This window comes from Taudactylus pleione, unplaced genomic scaffold (genome assembly GCF_031769625.1).
Source record: "Taudactylus pleione unplaced genomic scaffold, aTauple2 ptg000611l, whole genome shotgun sequence".
NCBI classification, from domain to species: Eukaryota; Metazoa; Chordata; class Amphibia; order Anura; family Myobatrachidae; genus Taudactylus; species Taudactylus pleione.
Window position 1 is genome coordinate 1,498,531 of NW_028285013.1, and position 24,843 is coordinate 1,523,373.

Here is a 24,843-nt window from a genome sequence, read left to right on the forward strand (position 1 = left end):
TTTCCCGTAACTAACAAAAACATATCGCTGAGACAACAAAGTGTTACTCAGCTGCCCGCCATGTTACTGGCACCGAGTAGGAATAGTCATTTATTGCTTCTCTGTCTGTTAATAAGAAAAAAAAGTAAATTATTCTTTTTTTTTTTTTTAAAGTTGGCCCAAATGAAAAGACTTATTTCCCAAATATGTTAAACTTTTAATATAGATTTTTTTTTAATATATATTATTATGTATAACCTGTTCCTTTCTACTTCTTAAAACAGCTTTTCATTGCTATAATTATTATTACTTTTATTATTATGAAATATTCTACTATTCACTTGTATCATCTCTTTACTTAGGTGTGCTATGATTGATTACAGTTATCATGTCTACACGGATTATATGTCGTCATGATGAACTGTCAACAACCTCTCCCTGGTGCTCTAGTTGTGTCTTCCCGTCCCCTGGCAATAGCATCATCGCCAATGTCATCTTTCAGTGCCCAGTGGTCACGTGTGCAGCAGTTCCAGCGCAGTTGTTCCAGTAAGTATTATTCCCTTATCCCGTAATATAACCCCTATCCCTAGTGCCTAACCCTAACCTCATCCCCACTGCAGCCTAACCCTAACCTCCCCGCGGCAAAACCCTAACCTCATCCCCACTGCAGTGTAATCCTAATCTCCCCCACGGCATAACCCTAACCTCATCCCCACTGCAGCCTAACCCTAACCTCCCCCACGGCATAACCCTAACCTCATCCCCACTGCAGTGTAATCCTAATCTCCCCCACGGCATAACCCTAACCTCATCCCCACTGCAGCCTAACCCTAACCTCCCACACGGCATAACCCTAACCTCATCCCCACTGCAGCCTAACCCTAACATCCCCCGCGGCATAACCCTAACCTCATCCCCACTGCAGCCTAATCCTAACCTCCCCCGCGGCATAACCCTAACCTCATCCCCATTGCAGCCTAACCCTAACCTCCCCGCGGCATAACCCTAACCTCATCCCCACTGCAGCCTAATCCTAACCTCCCCCGCAGCGTAACCCTAACCTCATCCCCACTGCAGCCTAACCCTAACCTCCCCCGCGGCATAACCCTAACCTCATCCCCACTGCAGCCTCACCCTAACCTACCCTGCAGCGTAACCCTAACCTCCCCACTGCAGCCTAATCCTAACCTCCCCCGCAGCGTAAACCTAACCTCCCCCACAGCGTAACACTAACCTTATCTCCACTGTAGCCTACTCCTAACCTCCCCCGCAGCATAACCCTCCCAGCGGCGTCTAACACTAACCATCTGCGTCCTCAGAATGTCAACATTTTGGTGACACTTTAGATGTCAACAATGTGAATTTGTTGACATTCTGAGCATTTCCACATGGTGCCTGTGGACACATTGAACCAAGTCCACATTCTATTGCCGGCATGATAAATGTGGACCATCTGACCAGATTCCATTGGCATGAATATTATGGACCTAGCAACAGCTTTTGCACTGAGCCATGATATGTACTGTGCCAGAAATGGTTTTGGTGTCTTCAGCGGTCAACGGTCTCCATATTCTGGTGTCACATAAGTGCTGGGGTTTAATGCATGAACAGACCTGGCAGCAGGTAGTGACACCTCACTGCTTTTTCATTTAAAACTTTCTGAGTATAGAAATACTTATATCACATGTAAGCAGAGGACAAGGGAACGTATCTTACAGGAAATGAGTGACATTCACAGGATTAAAGTGACGTTAATATGAGACAATTCACTGACCCGCAGTTGTTCATCCATCCCAGCATACATTAGATTAATACATAGATGTCATAGAAGTAGACAGTGCACACTATTGAGCAATTATTGGCATTTGTATTGGTTTTCTCTCTATCTGGGTATTTTCTGCATTTCAGTAATTGGCACTTTAACTGTTACATTATTCTTTAGAAACTCCAGCATAATCTGGAAACCTAACAAATAAAATGAATGGAAATGAGCCAGACATGGATACACAGAACACATAAACACAGGACATAGAAATCTACCACAAACCCCCCCCCACCCCCCCTCCGTCCCCATTTTCCACTTGTACTGTATTGTGAGCATTCTACTTCCCCCTCAGATCCTACTTACCACAGCTTTCCTATACCACTATCAATGCTATCTTATACTTCGCATTCTCTTTCCACTGTCTGTTGTCTGAGACACTCTGCATCCACAACCCATTGTCAGTGCTCTTTCACCCTGGCCGTCCTCCCTCATTCTGCGGCTGTCTTCCCTCACCTCTAGTCACACCTCTGCACCTCCACTCTGTCTTATCCCTTCATTCACTGCCCTTTGTAACTTTTCTGCATCCTCTTCATCTGTCCAGTTTGATCACCAGTCCCCTAGTTCAGGTCTTACCAACAATTTGTTCCTGGAAGGAAGAAGCACTCCACACCCCAAGTCCTGACCGATATCAGTCACAGTAATCACCTCTAACAGGGATGGAGTGGAGCCGTAGAACAGCCCTGGTAACCCTCTGTGCGTGTATGGAACATTACATTAAGAGCACCTTGTGGCATGAGCCCATCTCCCTGCATGCAGGCTGTCAGAGTGCCGGGAGGCAGAGCATCTTTGTATCCAATAGGGCCCTTGAAGGACAAGATCTCAGTTTTCCAATGCCACCTCCCACGAGCCTCTAGGCTGCTTCCACGTGAAGCTGCAAACAATCATCCACAATCCCCTATGACCGATCGCTTACGATCAATGGTTGGCCAGGGGGATCCACTTCAACTGGTCATGGTTCCTCGAGGTTGGGTCCAAAATTCACCAAATTTGGGGTGGAAGTAAAGGAGAGTCACCTCTATCCAATGAGCCACACAATTTTAGGACACCTGGGATGAACTGAGCAGGGGTGGGCACAGGTTAGGGGTGGATTGTTCCATGAGGAAGGGCTCCACAGGGCCTGGGGTGGGCTCTGTGGGTACCCTGGCCTACCTTCCCCCCATAGGGTCCCCATGGCTCTTAACTGAAGGTGTGCTCCAGAAGTTGACTTTTAAAAGTCAAGTCAGTCCAAGGCATGGCTCAGGATTAGTTTGGGCCCAATGGGGCTCTTGTAAGGCAGGGTCTCAGCTATCTAATGCCACTCCCCATGAGCTTCTTGACCCCCTTGCTGTGAAGCTAAAGTCGGTCAACCGCAAACCCCCTTATCTCTTGACAGTGGGCAAATGCTGTGTCATGAGGGTCCACTTCAACCGGTTGTGGCTCTGCTGGTCCTAAATTCACCAAAGTTGGGGTGGAAGTAGAGAAGTGTCCCCTCTTTCCTACGAGCCCTGTCCCTACATTTTTGGACCATGAACAAAGGCCGTGAAATGCCAACTGGGGGTTGAGGAGGGTTGTCACAACAATAATAATGGGCACAAATAACATATGAGCATTGATCATGGGCACACAGTAAAATCAAAATGGATACAGAACACATGAACATTGGACATGAACACAGAGAACTCTGGATAAGGACACACAGAACAGTTTACATAGACTCACAGAACTATGGACGCAGACACACAGAACACTGGACATACTATAGACACACAGAACACAAGAATGAAGGATGTTGCTGAAAAGGACATACTTATGGTACTTCTTGATGACAGCTGCCGCTGTTTCTGCACTTTTGACAGCACTGCCTGACCAGACCAGTGGAGCTAGTCCACTCCACTTCTCTCCCCTCTGAGTCCCACCTTGGCATTCATGGAAGAATGCTCCACCTCCCAGATGAGTTGAGCCAGAGGCGGAGCTGAATTTTATCTTATTGGAGACTGCCATGGTAACGGAAGACAAGCCACTGCAGCACTAAGGAACATAAAACCTGTTTTTTTTAAATATATTCTAGTAAAAGTGTCTCCTGTCTGGTAGAATTTATTCAACTAGAATAAATTTACTCAAACACCCACTTTTTACTCTTTTTACTTGTAATGTGAGAAGAAATCCTTTGGCACTGTCCCTGTCATCATGATGAACCTGTTGGAAAGGGCCAAAGGCCTGTTTCAGAAATGGACGCAATGATGATATCTGTGCAGTTGAGCGTTTATCGGTAATCATGCGTCTGATTCGTACTGCGCATGCAATAAGTTTAATTTTCGTTCTTCCATGCAGTAAGGATTTATTCGCAAAGTGACTGACGGTCAGGGACCATTTGTGGATGGCAACGTGGGGGTTGGCGACTCAAACGCAGGCGCGTCGCAACCATTTCTGGGGCGTGTCTCAGCCTGCGACTGCGGTCATGTACACGGTAACAATGCTGCGTATTTGTAGACAGTTGCTCGGATTTGCAAAGCCGCCGGTGGTCGCCTCAATACAAATCCAGAGGGCTGCGACTTTTGTAAAGTTTTGCTTAGCCGCTGCGCACAAATTCACTGCTGTGCTGTCATTAGCGTCCATCTCTAAATCAGGCCCCCAGTTGGGAGTAGGGCACAGCTGAAAACAGTATTTGTTCCGAAATCTAACCTTTGGAAACCCCTCTCTAGATATTCGACATTTGCTCCTGAGCAGTAATTGAGCTTGGACACCATTACTGCAGCCAGCCAGCCAGGAGGAGGAGGAGAGTTATTTTTATTGTACACAAGTCAAGTGTGTGAGGGACTTAAGTGGATTTGGGGATGAGGAGGGCCAGTGAGATTAAGCTTTACCTTCGGTGGTGGGAAACCTTGCACCGGCCCTGGTTCTGTTTTTCATGGGATAGTTGGTTTAGAGCAGGGGGCAGGGCCACCGACAGCCGCGCTGGGCCCAGGAGATAGGGGGCGTGGCCTAATCACTTGGTCTGGCCCTCAGAGCTTTTTTCTGCTAGCCTCATCTGGCTAGCAGGGTGCCTAGAATGGCACACTGCAGCCAGAATCTATGCAGCAGTGCCGCCTGTGGCATTCTTAGGATGCTTCAGATGGTCACACTGCTGCCCTTACAGCTCCCTGGAGCATCCGCAGGATGGCCTGCACCAGGCCCGAGAATAACGTTATGTATATCAAAATGGCCCTCAGCAGAAAAAAGGTTCCCCACCCCTGCTTTAGAGTGTGTTAGATTGACAGTTATCATGTCTACACGGATGACATGTCTCCTTATCCAACAGGTAACTGAATTTGACTGCAGAGTATTCCACCTCCTGTGCCTGCTTTATTAATTATACTTATAGGTAACTGAATTTGACTGCAGAGTATTCCACCTCATGTGCCTGCTTTATTAATTATACTTATAGGTAACTGAATTTGACTGCAGAGTATTCCACCTCCCGTGCCTGCTGTATTAATTATACTTATAGGTAACTGAATTTGACTGCAGAGTATTCCACCTTCTGTGCCTGCTTTATTAATTATACTTATAGGTATCTGAATTTGACTGCAGAGTATTCCACCTCCCGTGCCTGCTGTATTAATTATACTTATAGGTAACTGAATTTGACTGCAGAGTATTCCACCTCCCGTGCCTGCTGTATTAATTATACTTATAGTGCAAAACTGTAACGTTAGACCTGCGTTAAACCGAAGATAAACAGAAGGAGGAAACTCTAAGTTCCATCAAACAACAAACCTCAACGGTCTAAAGATTCAGGCTACAACTGGACTCCCTGTGCAGTCACAGCAAGAATACTTCTACTGCTATTAATAATGCTGGCTTTCTGATTCTCGCATACATTTCAATGCTTATCGTACTTGTCCCCATGTCAGTTTACATCTTTCCACTTGGAAACACAGGACCTCATTCAGAGTCGGTCGAAAGCGGCTGCTCGGTCGTACGCATCCGATGTTTCCAAACCACGCATGCGTACGTTTAGTTGTGCGCATGTGCGTACGAGACCTTGCGATCCAAAATGCTGTCGATCGTACGGCTTACGAGCAGGAAGTGGTTTCCGGGAGTTGAGTTACATGAAAGGCCGTTTGTGGGTTGTGACAGGGTGGTGGTCTGAAAACGCAGGCGTTCCTCACCGTTTTCTTGGCGTTTTAGGGGCGTACATAAATTACTTGCTAGGACCGACATAGAAGGCCGGAAGTAGTAAAACGTCACTCTGCGAGCAGGTTCAAGGCCTGGCTGATCGTACAGCTTAAAGTTGGGTACGTGCTCTCTCAAGCCCCAGAGTACAATCGATACTATCGAATGTGACTGATGTTAGTAGTGATGTTTCTATTTTGAGCCACACAATGCAAGCAGCTAATAATCGTTTGTTGTAGCTAATAACACAGCTAATTGGCATGTAATTGATTCAGCTGCGTTTGCATTAGCGAATAATAAGAATAAATAAATTTCAGGGGACGGTTTATTCTATGCAGTTTTTTGGTAATTTTTGGAGTAATTTGCACACAACACAAGCGTCCGCAACCAGCAGAAGAAAATTAACATACAGCGACTGACTATGACTGACAACGATTGACTCGATCGCTAGCTGCTATCACTCGCTAGCTGGAGGAGGTGCATTGTTCACGTATGGGCGTCACTTTGGTTACGACAGACCGGCCGTGCAATCGCTTCCTTTTTCAGTTTTGCGGTCGTTAGGCGTATGACCGAGCGGCCGCTTACGACCGACTCTGAATGAGGTCCACTGTCCTTTATCTTAGTTCTCTTGCCTAGCCTCACATCCTCTTTCTGCTTGCAATCTGCTTTATTATTCAAATTCTGCACACATTAGATCCCCACTTTAATCCTCCCAATAACAATCTTGTTAATCTGCATACATCTTTACCATCACTGTTCTTTCACTTGCATCTCTACAAATCTCTTGCACTTATATTTAATTTACATTTCAAAATTTCTTTCCTCTTGTTTACTTATAAACACCATGACAAGGTTTTCTTTAACTCCCTCCTTCAATCAGTCTCTATCTTATCCTCTGTTCTGCCCCCTGCTTCCACCTTTATCCTTTCCCCCTTATCTCTTCCACCTCCTCCCCTTCTCCCTTCTTCTGCCTACTCTTCCCTCCTCTCCCATTACTCCACTTTCTTCCTGTTCTACCCCCCCTCTGTCCTACTACCCCACCACCAAACCCTCCTCCTAAACTCCTCTCCCTGTCACTTCACCCCACTGCCATCCACATCTCCCTCCCTGCCCACCTCCCTTTCTAGCTCAGGTGCCCGCACCATCACTAACCTCTATTCATATCGGTCTCCCAAATTAATCTTACATCCACGTTACAGCAACCCAGATAATATTCTTCACATCTCCCCCACAAATGCCATCTCTCTATCCTGTGCCCTCTGGAATGCCAGGTCAGTCTGTAATAAACTGGTCCCCACCCATGACCTTTTCATCTCCAACTCCCTGAATCTCCTAGCCATTACTGAAACCTGGATCTCACCCTCTGACATTACTTCTCCTGCTGCTCTATCCTCTAAGGGCCTCACCTTTTCCCACACCCTCCGACCTGGGGGTCACCATGGTGATTGTGTTGGGGTCCCTCTATCAACCAGTTATTCCTACCAGCTAATACCCTCTGAACCATCGCTTACAATCCCCACATTAGAAGTTCATGCTATACGCCTCTTTCAACCAGTATCCCTCAGAGTAGCTGTCATTTACCGTCCCCCTGGCTCTCCCTCCAAATTCCTTGATAACTTTGCTTCCTGGCTCCCTCACTTTCTCTCCTCAGATCTTCCCTCCGTTATCCTAGGTGATTTTAATATTCCTATTGACATTCCCACAGAATCCTCTGAAGCTAAACCCCTTTCCCTCACTTCTTCACTTGGTCTCACCCCATGGACCTCATCACCCTCCCATATGAGTGGGCACTCACTTGACCTGGTCTTTACTTACCGTTGTGATATTTCTGATTACTCCAATTCCCCATTCCCCCTCTCTGACCATCACCTTCTCTCTTTTAACCTATCCCTCTCTCCTTCCACCTCCTAAGACTACCATTACTAAGTGTAACATTGAGGCTATTGACACTGTTGCTTTTTCCTCCCTGCTGGACTCCCTTCTCTCCCCTATCCTTTCTCTCTCCTGTCCTGAACAAGCTACTTCCCTGTACAATTCCTCCCTTACTTCTGCTCTTGACTCTGTTGCTCCGGTAATAACTACTCACCCTTGCAGATCCACACTACAACCCTGGCATTCCAAATGCACCAGATACCTGCAGAAGTGTTCAAGAATTGCCGAACATCAGTGGAGAAAATCACGCTCTAAGGCTGACTTTCTCCATTTCAAATTTATTCTCTCATCTTACAGTGCTGCCCTGTCCCTCTCCAAACAAACATATTTCAAGAGCCTCATCTCCTCCCAGTCCTCAAACCGCTGGCGTCTCTTTGCCATTTTCAACTCCCTCCTCTGCCCTTCCCCTCCTCACTCTCTGCCCTTGACTTTGCCACCTGCTTTACATCTAAAATTGACTCCATACATGAGGACATCATATACCATCAGACCCTTAGCCCTCTTCCCCCTCCTTTCCCTGACCACCCCATCCCTTCTGTCTCACCAACTCTGACATCCTTCTCCCCTGTTTCTGGAGAGGAAGTCATGGCCCTGATCCGGTCCTCCCCTCCTTCCACCTCCCCTCTTGACCCTATCCCTTCCCGTCTCCTTTGTTACTTGTCTTCTTCTGCCTGTTACCATCTTGCTCCCCTCCTTAATCTCTCCCTATCATCTGGCACTGTCTGGTGTCTCCCCCATTCTTAAAATACCTACCCCTGATCCTAACATACTTTCCAACTACCGACCCATCTCTCTTCTCCCTTTTGCTTCCAAACTCCTTGAGCTTATTGCTTACAAACGCCTTACCACCTTTCTTCCCTCCCACTCCCTCCTTGACTCATTTCAATCTGGCTTCCGTTCTCTCCACTCCACTGAAACTGCCTTCACGAAAGTCATCAATGACCTCCTTGCTGCCAAATCCAATGGCCACTACTCTCTGCTCATTCTCTTTCACCTCTCTGCTGCATTTGACACTGTAGACCACCCTCTCCTCCTGCAAATCCTTCACTCTCTTGGTTTACATGGCACTGCCCTCTCCTGGCTTTCCTCCTACCTCTCTGTTTGTTCCTTCTCTGTGTCCTCTCATGACTCCTCTTCCCCCCCACTTCCACTAACAGTAGGAGTTCCCCAAGGTTCTGTTCTTGGACCTCTCCTTTTCTCCCTATATACGCCATCTTTAGGTGAACTCATAAACTCCTTTGACCTCCAATATCATCTCTATGCTGATGATACTCAAATTTACCTTTCCACCCCTGAGCTCTCCCACTCGCTCCTTACCCGTATCTCCAACTGTCTCTCTGCTGTCTCTTCATGGATGTCGCAGTGCTTTCTTAAACTAAATATGTCTAAGACTGAGCTGATCATATTCTCACCCTCTTCCACTACATCACTTCCCACAATTTAATTATCTATTGATGGCACAACTATCTTCTCTAGCCCCAAAGTGCGCTGTCTAAGTTATCCTAGACTCCTCCCTCTCCTTTAAACCACACATTCAGCACCTCTCGCAGTCCTGCCGTTTCCACCTAAAAAATATCTCCAGGATTAGACCCTTCCTAACCCAGGAGGCCACTAAAACCCTCATCCACTCGCTGGTCATCTCCAGATTGGACTACTATAACCTTCTCCTAGCTGGCCTCCCAGTCTCTCACCTCTCTACACTACAATCGGTTCTCAATGCTGTTGCTCGGCTCATCTTCCTCTCCAGATGTACTACATCTGCTACCCCTCTCCTTCAAGCCCTACACTGGCTCCCCTTCCCCTTCAGATGCCAATTCAAAGTCCTTACACTCACCTACAAAGCCCTCACCAAATCCTCTCCCACATACATTTCTGACCTTCTCTCCCTTCACACTCCCGCCCGTCCACTTGGCTCAACAAATGCATGCCACCTCTCTTGCCAACTGATTACTTCCTCCCACTCCCGCATTCCAAGATGTTGCCTGTGCTGCTCCCTACCTTTGGAATGCTCTCCCTTTCCCTATCAGACTCTCCACCTCTCTACAAATCTTCAAATGGGCTCTCAAGACCCACTACTTCATCAAGGCCTTCCAGCTCTCATCCTAACCCACTTCATGCTCTTCCTCCCTATCTTCCCCTTCTTTGTCACGCCTGTCTGTCTGCCCCTCCCCTTTAGAATGTAAGCTCTTCCGAGCAGGGACCTCTTCCCTCATGTGCTTCTCTTTACATTTTCTTCTACTCTTTACTCCCCTTAAGGGCACCTAACACGTGACTGCCAACTCCCGGCTGCGTATTGTGAGTTCTTTAATCGCTATTGCAGCAATGTATATAAATCGTGTCCCTGTCCTGCACTGTAATGTACTGTAAGTTACTTGTTTCTTGTTCACTTATTAGTTTTATGTACTATATATGGTGCTGCGGAACAGTTGTGGTGCCATATAAATAAAGGACAATAATAATAATAATAACATGGCAGAATGTTGACCTAACGTCCCTGGTGGTCCAGTGGTCACATATCTGGTCCTGATAGCAGCAGCGGCTCCAGTGCAGTTTCTCGGTTCCGTGACCATCACTTCCGGCACAGACCTCTGATGGAGCAGCGGTTTGGGTGAGTATTCTCTCCCTATCTCTAACCCTAACCCCTACCCCTAACCTTCCACTAAGTGACTAGTCCTAGTAGCCTAACCCAATCCTCCCCCCGCAGTCTAAACCTCTCTGCAGCAGCTAACCCTAAGCATCAGTATGACAATGTCGACATGTCGCATGGTGACGTTTCAGATGTTGAAACTGTGAACATGTCGACATTCTGAGGATGTCAACATGGTGCCTGTCAACATAATGACCCATGTCAACATTCTAATGTCCATGTTGTGGTGTCATGATTATGAATGTTGATATCCTAACTGTCAACAATGCATTAAGGGGGTCATTCAGACCCGCTCGCGAGCAGCAGTATGCTCGCAAGCAGGTCGATGTTCCCCACTGCGCATTCGCACGACGGAGGGAGCTCCGTCGTGCGCATGCGGATACCCGGGGAGCGACGGGCTTTCCATTGCTCCGGGTCTCACACCAAAGGGGGCGTGCTGTTGATGTTGATTGACAGCACGCCCCCTTTGGTGGGTGTGCCGGGGGTGTGCCTGCCAGACGGAGGCGTTCCCATGGGAACACCTACCGTCTGAAGCCGGCCCTACTGACATCACTAGTGATGTCAGTGGGAGTGATTTTGGCGCTGATAGAGCCAAAATCACTCCAGGGCTTGTGGCAGGGAGACCCTACCGCAGGGTCTCCGTCGCAAGTCCGATGGTCGTAATGGTCAAGACCATCGCGACCATCTTTTTGGCCGCTCGCATATGCTGTGAGTGGTCACCCACAGCTATACGAGCGGCCAGGAGGCCGCTCCATTTTCATGGAGGAGGGCCCTGATTCAGAGCGAGCGCTCTGGTCAGAGCGTCCGGCTCTGAATCAGGCCCTAAGTTCCATTAACAGGTCAAATGGGATTGGATGGTGGGGAAAATTTGAATACTAATAGACACAGTAGCAATATATCTTTGATAGCAAAGTTATGGTCCCTGTGGCCACTGTTTGTGTCTCACATTTCTTTGGTGCAACTTTCTTTCCACATCTGTTTCTCTCTTTGATATGCGTTTGTTGTATATTGCTGCTGTTTGTGAAACCGGGTAGCCCTCCTCCTGTCCTTTGCTGTTATGGGTCTCCCAGCACGCTGGTTAGCATTTTGAACACGCAGAACTATATGTGGATTGTCAGATTTGGTCATATGACTGGCTGCTGGAGAAAGTGGATTATGAATGCAGATGTCATAACACCACACAGTAGCACAATCTTATTCACATTACACCACACATAGTGTCCGATTCACATTACACCATATAGTAGTGTCCCTTATTTATGTTCTGACACACAGTAGCTCCCTTTTACACAATGCCCACATTAGTGCCCCTTATACTCAATGCCCACAGTAGTAGTGCCCCTAATACAATGCCCACAGTAGTGACCCTTGTGCAATGCCTACAGCAGTAGTGGCACTTACACATAATGCCCACAGCAGTGGTACCCCTTCTGCAGCCCCAGTAGTGGTGCCCCTTCTGCAATGCCCCCATTAGTAGTGGCCCCAGTAGTAATTCCCCCGGTAGTAGTGCCACCAGTGGTAGTGCCCCTGTAATAATGCCCCCAAAAGTAATGCTCCCTGTATTAGTGCCCCCAGTAGTAATGCCCCCATAGTAATGCCCCCTGTAGTAAGCCCCCAATAGTAATGCCCCTTGAATAGTGCCCCCAGCAGTAATGCCCCCAGTAGTAATACCCCCTGTAAAAGTGCCCCCAGAAGTAATGCCCCTGTAATAATGCCCAAGTAGTTAGCCCCCAGTAATAGTGCCCCTGTAATAATGCCTCCAGCAGTAGTGCCCCTATAAAAGTGCCCCCAGGAGTAAGCCCCCTGTAAAAGTGCCCCCAGAAGTAATGCCCCTGTAATACTGCCCCAAGTAGTTAGCCCCCAGTAGTAGTGTCCCCAATAGTAATGCCCCTGTAATAATGCCCCCAGTAGTAGTGCCCCTGTAAAACTGCCCCAGTAGTCATGCCCCCTGTAAATGTGCCCCCAGTAGTAAGCCCCTGTAATAGTGCCCCTTGTAAGAGTGCCCCCAATAGTAATACCCCTGTAATAATGCCCCCAGTAGTAGTGCAACTATAAAATTGCCCCAGTAGTCATGCCCCCTGTAAATGTGCCCCCAGTAGTAAGCCCCTGTAATAGTGCCCCTTGTAAGAGTGCCCCCAGTAGTAATGCCCCTGTAATAATGCCCCCAGTAGTAGTGCCTCTGTAAAATTGTCCCCAGCAGTAAGCCCCTGTAATAGTGCCCCCTGTAAGAGTGCCCCCAGTAGTAATGCCCCTGTAATAATGCCCCAAGTAGTAGTGCCTTTGCAAAATTGCTCCCAGTAGTAATGCCCCCTGTAAAAGTGCCCCCCAGTAGTAAGGCCCCTGTAATAGTGCCACTAGTAGTAGTGCCCCTATAAAATTGCCCCCAGTAGTAATGCCCCCTGTAAAAGTGCCCCCAGTAGTAATGCCCCCTGTAAGAGTGCCCTCATTAGTAAACCCCTGTAACAGTGTCCCGAGCAGTAAGCCCCCTGTAATAGTGCCCCCTGTAAAATGTTGCGCACACACACATAAAAAAACACAATACTTACCTTAAGCCCCGATCCAGCGTCGGCTGCTGTCCGCCGCTCCCCTGAACTATGGGAGAGATGTCATAATGTCTCTCCCATTGTGCCCGTGGGGGGAGGTGAAAGCTGGAGCTCAGTGGGGAAAATCAGTGGGAGCCCGGCAAATGGAGCTTCCCTGCGGAAGCCGGGGGGGAGAAGAAGTGTGGCAGCTGGACACTGTGCGAATCATAGCGCCCTCTGCTGGCTGGCACTCTGTGCACATGCGTAGTTGGCGTAATGGGTGGGCCGACCCTGCTAGTATGGCGCATGCATTACACAGAGTGTCCACACTAAGGCGCTGTTGCGATCAGGATGTACAGCATCAGAAATGTCTTGGAAGAGTGCTAGGTGTTCCTGGCCGGTGACAGGGAGGTTAGCTAACACTACAGAGAGACACAGAGAGGAGGGCTGACACTATAGAGAGAACGAGGAGAGGGCTGACACTATAGAGATACAGGGGGAGGGCTGACACTATAGAGAGACACAGGGAGGAGGGCTGACACTATAGAGAGAACGAGGAGAGGGCTGACACTATAGAGACACACAGGGGGAGGGCTGACACTATAGAGAAACACAGGGGGAGCTGACACTATAGAGAGATACAGGGGGGAGGGCTGACACTATAGAGAGACATGGGGGGAGGGCTGACACTATAGAGAGACACAGAGGCTGAGCTGACACTATAGAGAGTCACAGGGCAGAGGGCTATGGAGAGACACAGGGCAGAGGGCTATGGAGAGAAACGGGGTGAGCTGACAGTATAGAGAGACACAGGGGGAATGGCTGACAATATGGAGAGACACAGAGGGGCTGATTCAGACCCGCTCGCGAGCGCAGGACGCTCGCAAGCGGGTCGATGGTGCCGAATTGCGCATGCGCACGACGGGGTCTCGCAGCGTTATGGGTCTCGCACGTTATGGGTCTCGCAGCAAAGGGGGCGTGCTGTCGATGGTGAGTGACAGCACGCCCCCTTTGGTGGGCATGCCGGGGGCGTGGCTGCCAGACAGAGGCGTACCTATGGGAACGCCTACCGTCTGAGTCCGGCCCCACTGACATCAGTAGTGATGTTAGTGGGAGTGATTTTGGCTCTGATAGAGCCAAAATCACTCCAGGGCTTGCGGTCACCGAGACCCTACCGCAGGGTCTCGTCGCAAGCCCAATGGTCGCGATGGTCTTGACCGTCGCGACCATCAACATGGACGCTCGCTATAGCTGTGGGTGGTAACCCACAGCTATGCGAGCGTTCATGAGGCCGCTCCAAGCTGAGTGAGGAGGGCCCTGATTCAGAGCGAGCGCTCTGGTCAGAGCGTCCGGCTCTGAATCAGACCCAGAGGCTGAGCTGACACTATAGAGAGACACAGGGGGAGGGCTGACACTATGGAGAGACACAGGGGGGAGGGCTGACACTATACGCTCTGTAATTCCTGACTATATTACAGTACCTAGAGGTCAACATATTCATTGTACCACACTACGCTATCACTGACTATTCATAATCAACTTAGTAGGAAAGGGTTGGGGCACAAATCTTATTAGGACACAAATTCACAAAAAAATAAATAACCTTTGCTATAATATATGATGATGACATTGGTTATATTCCTACATAAACAGGCATCTTCCGGACCATATCATTGTCTACATGAATAGTGAATACAGACTGAAGCTATCTCCTGGCCAGGGAGGATCAGATTCTTCATAGGTCCTGTACCTAGCGGGGTGGGATGGGGAACCCCCAAGAAACATTAGTGTACTCGGCTCAAAGCTTTCTGTTAATGGTCCTGCTGCTGTTTGGGGACGTTCCTATTTGTCTCCAGCCTCCGTGCTGCTGCTAGAAGAGCTGCTGCTGGCAGCGGAGGCTGGGGATGTGCAGAATTGGTCCCCGCACTGTCCGAGAGGAGGTTCCGTATGTCAAGGCTACAGGAGTGCAGGTAGAACCTAGGCTGCTGCCTCATAGAGGTGCAGAGAGGCACACACAGTGGGCAAAGTCAGGGGGCAGACCTGACAAGAGGGGGAGGGTCCCCCTGCCCCGGGGCCCCCATGAGGGCTTAATCCAGGGTTGAGCATATTTCCCCTTCATGCTAGTGACCTGGAAGTGACGTGAGTGAGGGTGGAAGTGCAGTTCCATGCCCATTAAGGCCACCTAAAGAAGAAAGTTGTCCCCTCGATGGGCTTGGGGCTCGGTGGTTCGCTACGCTCGCCACAAGGTTATATTCCCCCTCTATGCCCACTTGGATGGTAGGGAATGATGTTGGACAGTAACTGATGACGTCAGGGTACTCTCCGTGAAGGGGATTTAGACAATATCTTTAATCCCTGCCCTCCTGAATGTAGTCATATATTTACTGTACACGGCAGTTTTTCTGTATTGATCTGAGAAGCTGGTGCCCAGTGATTATCGGTTCAGTTATTGCTACATTCAACAATTCCAATACACCCCTGATAACGTGTACAGTGAGATGTTAATTATCAGTGAAGTATCGTAAACTATCACAGAACCTGTCTGCAAACACTCAGAGCATATAATAATCTTCACACAGAGCTGCTGACAATAAGAGAGTTACTGATGTAATTGTGCTATTGATGTATGCCCAGCGGGTAACCCGTCTGATGCCTTGTCTCCAGTCCACACAATCCTGATACCATATGCAAAACACTGGCTATAGTATACAGCTCCTCTTCTCCTTACAGCCTTCTTATAATCTGCCACAATAAAGCCAGATCACTGTCAGTGTGAGGGCTCAACATCCATTAAACATTTAGGTGACAAAAGCAAAACAAAGTAACCATTATCCACTACAAATGACTCAGCTGCACTTTGTATTAACACATTGTTATACATCTGTGCAACTTCCCTGCAAACATTGTCACAGCTCCTGTACAGAAATACACTCACCGTCCAGGAAAGGATCACCAGTTATATTATCTGCATCCATCTATATCTATCTATCTATCTATCTATCTATCTATCTATCTATCTATCTATCTATCTATCTATCTATCTATCTATCTATCTATCTATCTATACATACATACATACACACACCTTATACTGTATGTAGACTTTATACAAGCAGACACATATATTTATTTATGCAAACAGATGACTGTCATGATTACAAGGATCACTGACCATGCCTTACCTGTAGCCCTCAGGATGCTCCTGCAGGTCACCCATTCATAATGTCAGGAGCAGGGAGAGCAGTCCCCAGGCTGCTGTCAGGGTGACTATTATACACATTGAGCACTTGCTGAGCCAGTTGCAGTTCCCTGACTTCCAGTCCATTGATAAAAACGTGCAGAAGGAGACAAGCAGCAGCAGTGATCAGTACAGAGAGCCCTCTTAGCCAGCAGGGATTGTTAGGAGGCAGTGATAGAGGTGTGTACAGCATAGAGCAGGGGATGCTGTGCTGGGGTTAGGTACTATAGAGGCTGAAGTAGAGGTATGGGAACCAGAGAGGACTAGAAAACCATCAAAGGCTGCGCAGCTGGAGAGGACAGGTTGTAAGAAAACCACAGGAGAAAGTACGAGAGCTGGAAATCACTGGAAATAAATGCCTCTAGGAAATTAGGACTAAGAGGGATAGTACCACTAGACGCCACAAGAGGGCATGTGTCGCATATTACATAATGTTACAAGATCCTGGTAATACAGGCATTATTATCAGAGCAGGCACAGCTATAAGCTTAGGAACTATTTCATGGTGTGGCAAAGTATTTAGGATATTAATAACGGTGTAACAGATAACAATGACTGTACTGCGACTATTCTATTCCTATAAAACCGCAATCTGCCGGCTCATTATAGTTCATGGTGTACAGAAAACAGTTTATAATTTAAATATTCTGTTCTTGCATTGAAAAAAAAACATCTGCAAAATGAGAGTGAAATAAACCTGCACTAAGCCTTAAAGAGTGTAGAGAGATAAAGTACCAACCAACCAGCTCTTAACTGTCATTTTTCAAACACAGCTTTTAAAGTGAGCCAGGAGCTGATTGTTTGGTTGGTAGACAATGCAGCTGCAATTGTTACCCCACCATTTCTAGCTCACAGATATACTTCCGTTCCTCTTGCCAATAAAGATATATAATGCTTACTGTATGTATTATACTGTATGTTGTATTTGTATAGTATACTACCTACACAATAAATGTAAGTATTTTTGAGATGATAATGCACCTGACAATATCCTGCCCCTGCCCCTTACACTAAATAAGCATGTGTATAAACCCTAGAAACTAGACACTTTTAAAAGCTTAAGGAGTCTATTCATGGAGAAGAGGAAAGTCTTGTTTTGCGGAAAACAGGGCTTTTTTCTGCTTCGTGGAGAAGTTCATTACTTCTGGGATAATCGCATATGGTGAGTGCTATTCATTAAAGGACGGAAAGCTCTGCTTTCTGCTTCTCCTTTGTGTTCAAATTTGCCATCTCAGGATAACGGAATCTGAACACCGCCAGGAAGCGGGCAGGGAAGTTGCTTACCAGCTCCCAGCGCTGGCTCCGCCCTCTTGATGTCCCAGCAGCCACTGCGGCCTCCCCTGACCTGAGCCTCCCAGTTGCTCACCCTGGATCGCAGCTGAAGACAGGACCCCCCGACCCTGGACAGCGCTTGAAGACGTCAGAGAGCTAAGTATACATGAACTGCTACTTAACTCAGCTATATATCACATTGAACCGATGCAATATATTGTGATAAGTAACAATTCATTTTTCGTTATCTTTATGAATAGACCCCTAAGTAATTTATTTAAATAACATAGAGATTCATTGTATACATCTTGTATCTTCACTATTGATGATCTGTCTCTTCGATGGACATTTCTCTATACCGATCAGTGCTTGTTAAAGGTGAACACAAAAAAATGACAGTGCGTCGTGATTTCATCCATGTAAGGTTTATTCTAGCCTTGGGGTAGGCAAACTGTGGCTTTGCAGCGGCTGTGGAACTACAAGTGCCAGCATGCCCCAAAAGTCTTTCTTTCTATTAAAATCAGAGAGCTTGAAATTAGTTTTTTAGAATCCTTGCAAATTGATAGCACATTGGTGATTTTCCATTTTAAATGATATGTTTCTTTACTGGATTTAGCAGCAAGGTGAAACATTTAAAGGGGATACAATTGAAAAGGGACGTGGTCAGGCTGCACTACACCTAAGGATATATTGGGGTGGGGGGTGTTTGAGATGTAAAAAAAAAAAGGGAAATAAAAAACACAAAAGTAGAAGTGTGATGATTTACTAAAAACTTCCCAGATAGATGGTTGGATACAAAAACCTACCAATAATCAGGGGGCCGGATTCAGATATGTTCAGAAACACAATAGTTTACTGAAATATCCGATTGTTGTGGGTCTTACGCATGTGTAGGAAGGGTCCTGCGTAAACACTCGCTGTCCCCCCTTGTCAATCATGCTGCGTTTGGCGGGGGGTTGCGGAGGCAGCAACCAGGACCGTTGTACAAAACAAGGGCATCTTGCCCCATTTTGTAGGCGTGTCCAACCCAGGGTCTACATCGCCTGTCGCACTTGGGTCGCAGATGCAGCAAGAAGGTGTCTATTTCCTACAGACATCTCCTTCATTTGCATGTTAATTGGACGGTATGGCACATCCGCTTCCTCGCAGCTGCACAATACCACATCGGAATCATGCCCAGATATCGCACATTATGGCATTCAAAAATCTATATCCAGTAGGAAGTGATGGTATTCAATTTGCTGTTGCTGAAAAATGAATGACGATTTGCGGGATAGATGGCAGGACAGTCTGCCATAATGTCAATAAGGGTATAAGCAGTGGCAGCTAAAGGGGAGGGGCTACAGCACAGTCCAATATTCAAATAGGGGAGCCACACCAACTGCAAGTGAGTCCCAGCCATCCATGATTGGCAGCATTTGGAGTGGCAGTTGGTGTGGTTCCCCTATTTGAATTTTGGACTGCGCTGCAGCCTCACCCCTGGAGCCGCCACTGTTCCCAAGTATTCGGTTTGGCATTAATGATCTTCCCTCTTTGATAAGGTGCAAATGTTGGTTAATGCAGGTGTCCCACACAGTAGTAATCTTACCAGTAAGAAGGTTGTATCTTCTGTTCCTCCATCGGTCTGCAAAACTGAGGCTCCTTGCTTTATCATTCAGTAAAGTGTGCTGTGCTGGGTTTCTGTTATCTGTTGCGTCCATCTGTTTACAGATATTCGCTCTTTGATATTTTCACTAAACACGTGTTGGATTGCTCTTCCGTCAGGTGGGCACACACCGTACTGTAAATCAGGTTTTCCAAAAATAATTACCAATTTTAGGGCAGAAGTTGTGGTCTTGAAAAGTTTCCCTTGTAAAGGAATAGCTTCGGAGAATCATAACAAGTCAAAAGTTAATTTCAGTAATATACAGCAATGTCAAATGTGGTGCGTTTCATCCTTTGTGCTTTCCTCAGGGGATGGAGTGAAGTGCAGTGAGCAGGCTACTAATTCTGTACTTGCACACAGGTGTGTGGTCCTGATTTTTAGATGGATTGGAGAGCGGTCAAGTAGCATCTTCAATGGTGTAATGGGGTGGATGTTTCCAGTATTTCTGGCCCCCATAGTACTGGAGGCTTCCCTGAGGAAATAATATTTTAGTATGTGGTACTATTGGTTTGAGCAATGAACTGCTTTGGTACCCATGCCTGTCAGAGCTGTGGCTGGATCCACATTCCCCCATCAGAGATAACTTACTGTGTGAATGTATTTCTAATATGAGATCAACAAGCCTGATACACTATTGTAAATGCAGTAATATACTGTATCAGGTGAGGGTGTTATTGAGAGAGATTGTTTGTGTAACATTTTGGGATAAAAAAAAATTCCATGATGACAAAACGTCTGGTCTGGGGCTGAGATCAGGGGGAATATATCACCTTGACAACTGCATTGCTTTTTGTAGCATGGGTTCTGTGTGTCCCAAATATTAAGCATACAGTTATTTGTTCAATTACGGGTTACTGTACATTGTGTTTACATTTCAATGATAGGTGATTCATTTAGCCTGGTGATTAGAGCTATTCCCTGATGCTAAACATTAGTATGTAAAAACCATTGTGCAGAATGTTATCCTGTTTGCAAGAAGGGGGTCTGTCCGTCCTTATAACTGATCCGGGGAAAATTAGCTGGGCATGAGCATAAAGTTCTATTGAGTCCTGTTTGCCTGGCACTTTTGGTTCTCCAAGAGCCAGTATGCACCACCCTAGCTGGGACCTGTAGGGCACCAGTAAGAGTAGAATATAAGTTTTCTTTACAACAGTTTTTTAGGGGTCTATTTACTAAGCAGTGTTAGGAGACAGAGTGAAAAGTGATAAGGTACCAGCCAATCAGCTCCTAACTGTCATTTTTCAAACACAGCCTGTGAGATGACAGTTGGGAGCTGATTGGCTGGCACTTATCACTTTTCACTCTGTCTCCTAACAATGCTTAGTAACTAGACTCCTTAAATCCACATCCCATCCAGACTTGTGTGGAATTAATAATAATAATAAATTATATTAATAATATATTATATTATATTATAATAATTAATAATAGTGCCATTATTATTTTTTCCGGCTCCGCCTCCCTATGGATACCAGACCCATGCTGACCAGCCTATGGGGAGACCCCAGTCACATGTCCCCCTTCTACCATGAACCCAGCCCCTGGTAATGCCTAGTGTTGGTAATGGGAAAATTGGGGCGACCCCACGATCTTTGTCCCCCAGATTTTCCAAAACCAGCCTAGACAGAAGTGTTACTGCTGGATGTTCCTTTGTGGAAGACTTTTAAAACAAACACACTTGTCAGAGTGACAGCGTTGCGCGGATTCATAACCCGCCACTGGATTGGGTATGGTGTGTCGGCAAGAACATTGCAGGTAATGTTCATGTTGGCACCATAATCCTGGAACCATGATGTCAACCCCGCTAAAATACTAGTTAAAGCATATTAACGCTGTCGGCAGTATAACTAAACATATTTTGCAAAATAGCATTTTAAACAAAATCGACATCACGGTGCTGGGTTTATACCCCCGGGGCACGACAGGTTGGCAACTCCAAAATGTGGGTTAATAATCATGCGATATGGATACTCAGGTCATTGCAAGCATGCTGCGATTTCAGTGACTTTTAAGTTTGCATTTCAATCTTCCCGTAGGGCTTGATTCATTATGGATCACAACTGCGATCTCAGCTCCGTAATTACACTCAGACCCACTGCGAAAATATGCCAATGTTTGCCATTGCAATGCCGTCGCAGCCAAACATAAGGACGTCCACTTCCCCTTACTCACATATGTAATACTTAGCAAAACAGCGAAACCATCGGTAACATCGAGTAACATCGTAGCCTCACGCACAATTGCACAAGGTCAGACCGATGGTTTCGCAAAATAGTGAAACCATCGGTAACATCGAGTAACATTGTTGCCTCACGCACAATTGAACAAGGTCAGACCTGAACAGCCGCCGGTGTTTCAAACCCATTCCCCTAATAAACTTAGGGGGTCATTCAGACCCGGTCGTTAGCGCCGGACCGGGTCGATGGCCCCCCACAGAGCATGCGCACGACGGCGCCGGCGCCATCGTGCGCATGCGTGAGACCCGCTACGACCGACAGCGCCGGTCGTAGCGGGTCTCGATCCAAAGGGGGCGAGCTGTCGATGTTGATTGACAGCTCGCCCCGTTTGGAAGGCGGGTCGGGGGGGTGGCAGCCCAAACGGAGGCGTTCCCATGGGAACGCCTACCGTATGGGGGAGGCCCCACTGACATCACTAGTGATGTCAGTGGAGAGCTTCCGGCTCAGACAGAGCCAGAAGCTCTCCGGGGCTTACAACAAGGGAGACCCTACCCTAGGGTCTCGTCGTAAGCCCCGATGGTCGCGATGGTCTCTGACCGTCGCGACCATCACCGGAGCGGTCGTTAGAGCTGTGGGTGTTAACCCACAGCCTAACGACTGCAACAGAGGCGGGCGGTCAGGATGCAAGCGGCCGCCCAGTTTCTGAGCGACCACTTGCATCCTCCAACCACCTCTGAATGAGGCCCTTAGTGTTTTTAATACGTCCATGATATTAATTCTCTTTATCTTTCACATTTTTTCTTCCAACATCATTTATCTTCTGTACATTCTTTCATTCTGTTATCCTGATATTTTCCCAAATAGCTAATTTGCTTTCTCCTAATCATCAATGTATTGTATGTCTCAATAATAATAACTCTTCTTCCATTCACCATTTTGTCTGACTTACTTCTTTACGAATATCTCTTTTTACTTGCGGAGTTAGTTTATCATTATATGGTAACCATATGGAGAACAAATGTATTTACTCTTTTTTCCTTGTCATGTATCATTTCTACCCATTCCATATATTGGGACATAATAATGCCATGTCTATAGGGTCTGGCGATATCCATTGCGCTAGAATAGTTTTGTTTTGTCGTCGCTGTGATCTTAGCTATCCCCCTGTCTTTCCCCCTTGTCATTTCTGATTGCAGTGGGAGGCGGTAATAACAATTATAATTACCGGTGCCAAGCCCAGATAATTGGTAACCGTGCCCTTATGTAAGTTTCTCAACATTCCAAAATAAACTACCCAGGCCATGTTTCTGGCCTATCTGCCACACCACCAATCAGAAAGGCTGATACTTTTATTTTGGAATGGAGAGTAGGACACCCTATGAAAACCAGTCTTCTTGGACTGTGGCATTTGGCAAGATGGGCAGGAGGGCACATGTATGCCCAACCACCTTTTTTTTATTATTGGTAGGGGCAGGCAGAGACTAACTAGTGTTGTAGAGTATATAATAGACAGTGTAGATGCAGCTCACAGAAACAGCAGTAATTCACATTTCTCTATAGGAGAAGAAATCGCTATAACCACAAAGTTTCCCCAGGACATTTTTCCATTCTAGTCTATTATTGGAAGTATGTGGTAGTGCTGTGGAGTCATGGGGCACTTCCTGTGCCTCCAGGCTAAGAGCTGTCAGCTGTGAACTCCGTGATTGCATTTTCCTAGAAACTCTACTAACATTGTTCACTGTTGTTGGTCTCTCTCTATAGGAACATGACCCAAAGTGTTCTCTCTCTCTATCATCTGAAGTGTCGGCCGCTCGGAAGATTAGAGCATGTTCCTGCAAGGTGCAGTGCTATTCCCCCCTAATGCTCTCCACATGAAATCTTCCTTAATTATATGTTGCCATAGTGCAATTTCACAAAGTCCGTCTGTCTTAAACATGTCCTGCAATCATACCTCTTCTCACTGTACGTATTAAGGCATTGTGGTGTCTTTTCATACCTTGATGCATTTGCATGAATGCGTTTTATTTAACACAATGCGAGAACATGACATGAATGATATTTTTTCCCATTTGTGATTGGTCCAAACTAGGGATGTTTTTCTTGTGATGTTAGTGTTTTTACCATTCGAATGGTAATGATTAGATGGTGTTGCGATGGTTACTTTTTTTTTTTTAATTAATGCTGAGAGCTGCACTGTCCCTGCCTGCAGCTCTCAGTATCAGGCATCTTGCCCGAACGCTGATCCCACCCCGCCCCGCCCCCAGTGTGGTCCACTGCCAGACGCAAAATAGGGCTATTGCGCAGGCGAATATCAAATTAATAGTTTTTTTCATCTAATACTTTTGATGCGATGGTTACTTGCCATCGCATAGAAAGTTTTGAGCCCAGCCAACCACATTTGATGGTGGCTTCCGATGTCCATCCCTAGTCCAAACCATATTCTGTAGTGAGCAAGCTTTCCAGGCCGGCTTCCCTGGAGATTCTGAAAATTAAGCGGAAATAAATAGACTCAGTAATGAAACGGCAAGGGGTTTAAAGGGGTTTGGCATATTAAGTCATATTTGGCATATTAATGCCGACATGAGAATGTCCACATGGTAATAATGTCAAAAATTAACATGTCAACAATGTCTGTTTAAGGGAAAATTAAACCTAACCTCTAAACCTAACCCCAAACCCTAAACTTAAGCGTAACCCTAACACTAATGCTATAAATCTGTGTATGTCAACATTTTCCAGGTGTTAACATTTAGGATGTCAACATCTTAAATTGATCAAAATCAAAATCGACCTTTGGTAAATATAAATTTAGGTGTTGTAGATGGTGCCAACATACCAGGTTGGCCATGAGGAAGACATTTGTCAGTAAGTGCATTATTGATTCATCGTCCACATTTACTCCCCCTATTTTCTAAGAATACATATGAATTTTATTATAATATTTGCTTTACTGTCCTGGACCGTGTCTTGCTGTCTGCCAGGTCCATTGTGCATGTGCAATGACAGAAACAGGCAAATCTCAGGTGCACAACTCCAAATTAGTGATAATATATAAATGCAATAACATTTTGCAATCAATAGAGGTTTTTAGCATAATCATGGCCAAGGTTATGGGCCTACCCACCATATCCAGGCAGGGGCGGATTGGCAGGTATTTTTTGCGGGAAGAATCCCGGTGGGCCGAATGGTTGCAGGGCCGCTTTTCTGTGAGGCCCCGCCCCCTTATTTACATCACCCGCCGCCGCCGGGCTTTCACAGACACCTGGCTGCCTGTCAGCTTTGTTTGGCCCCTGCCTTAGCCTCTCTCTCGCTCGAGAAGAGAGGCCAGCGGCACCCTATTTAAACCCGCCCAACATACTGTCGGCGTCACACGCCGCTGAAGATCCAAGAGAGGAGGAAGGTGGCGTGGACCCGCGGCCAGCGGCGGGACATCAAGGGAGAGAGCCGGTAAGCTGCAGCTGAGGTGGGGGGG

General features: G+C 46.8%; 1 protein-coding gene across 1 annotated transcript in view; it reads right to left on the bottom strand.

The window, feature by feature from the left end:
* The window catches only part of LOC148480513 (histamine H2 receptor-like), a 208,815-nt gene extending 192,459 nt beyond the window's left edge, over positions 1–16,356 (bottom strand). The window contains exon 1 of the mRNA XM_088454245.1: positions 16,222–16,356. Coding sequence (XP_088310371.1) covers positions 16,222–16,256 — 35 coding nt within the window. The 5' untranslated portion in view covers positions 16,257–16,356. The remainder of the gene's footprint in view (positions 1–16,221) is intronic.
* Between the last annotated feature and the right edge of the window lie 8,487 nt (positions 16,357–24,843).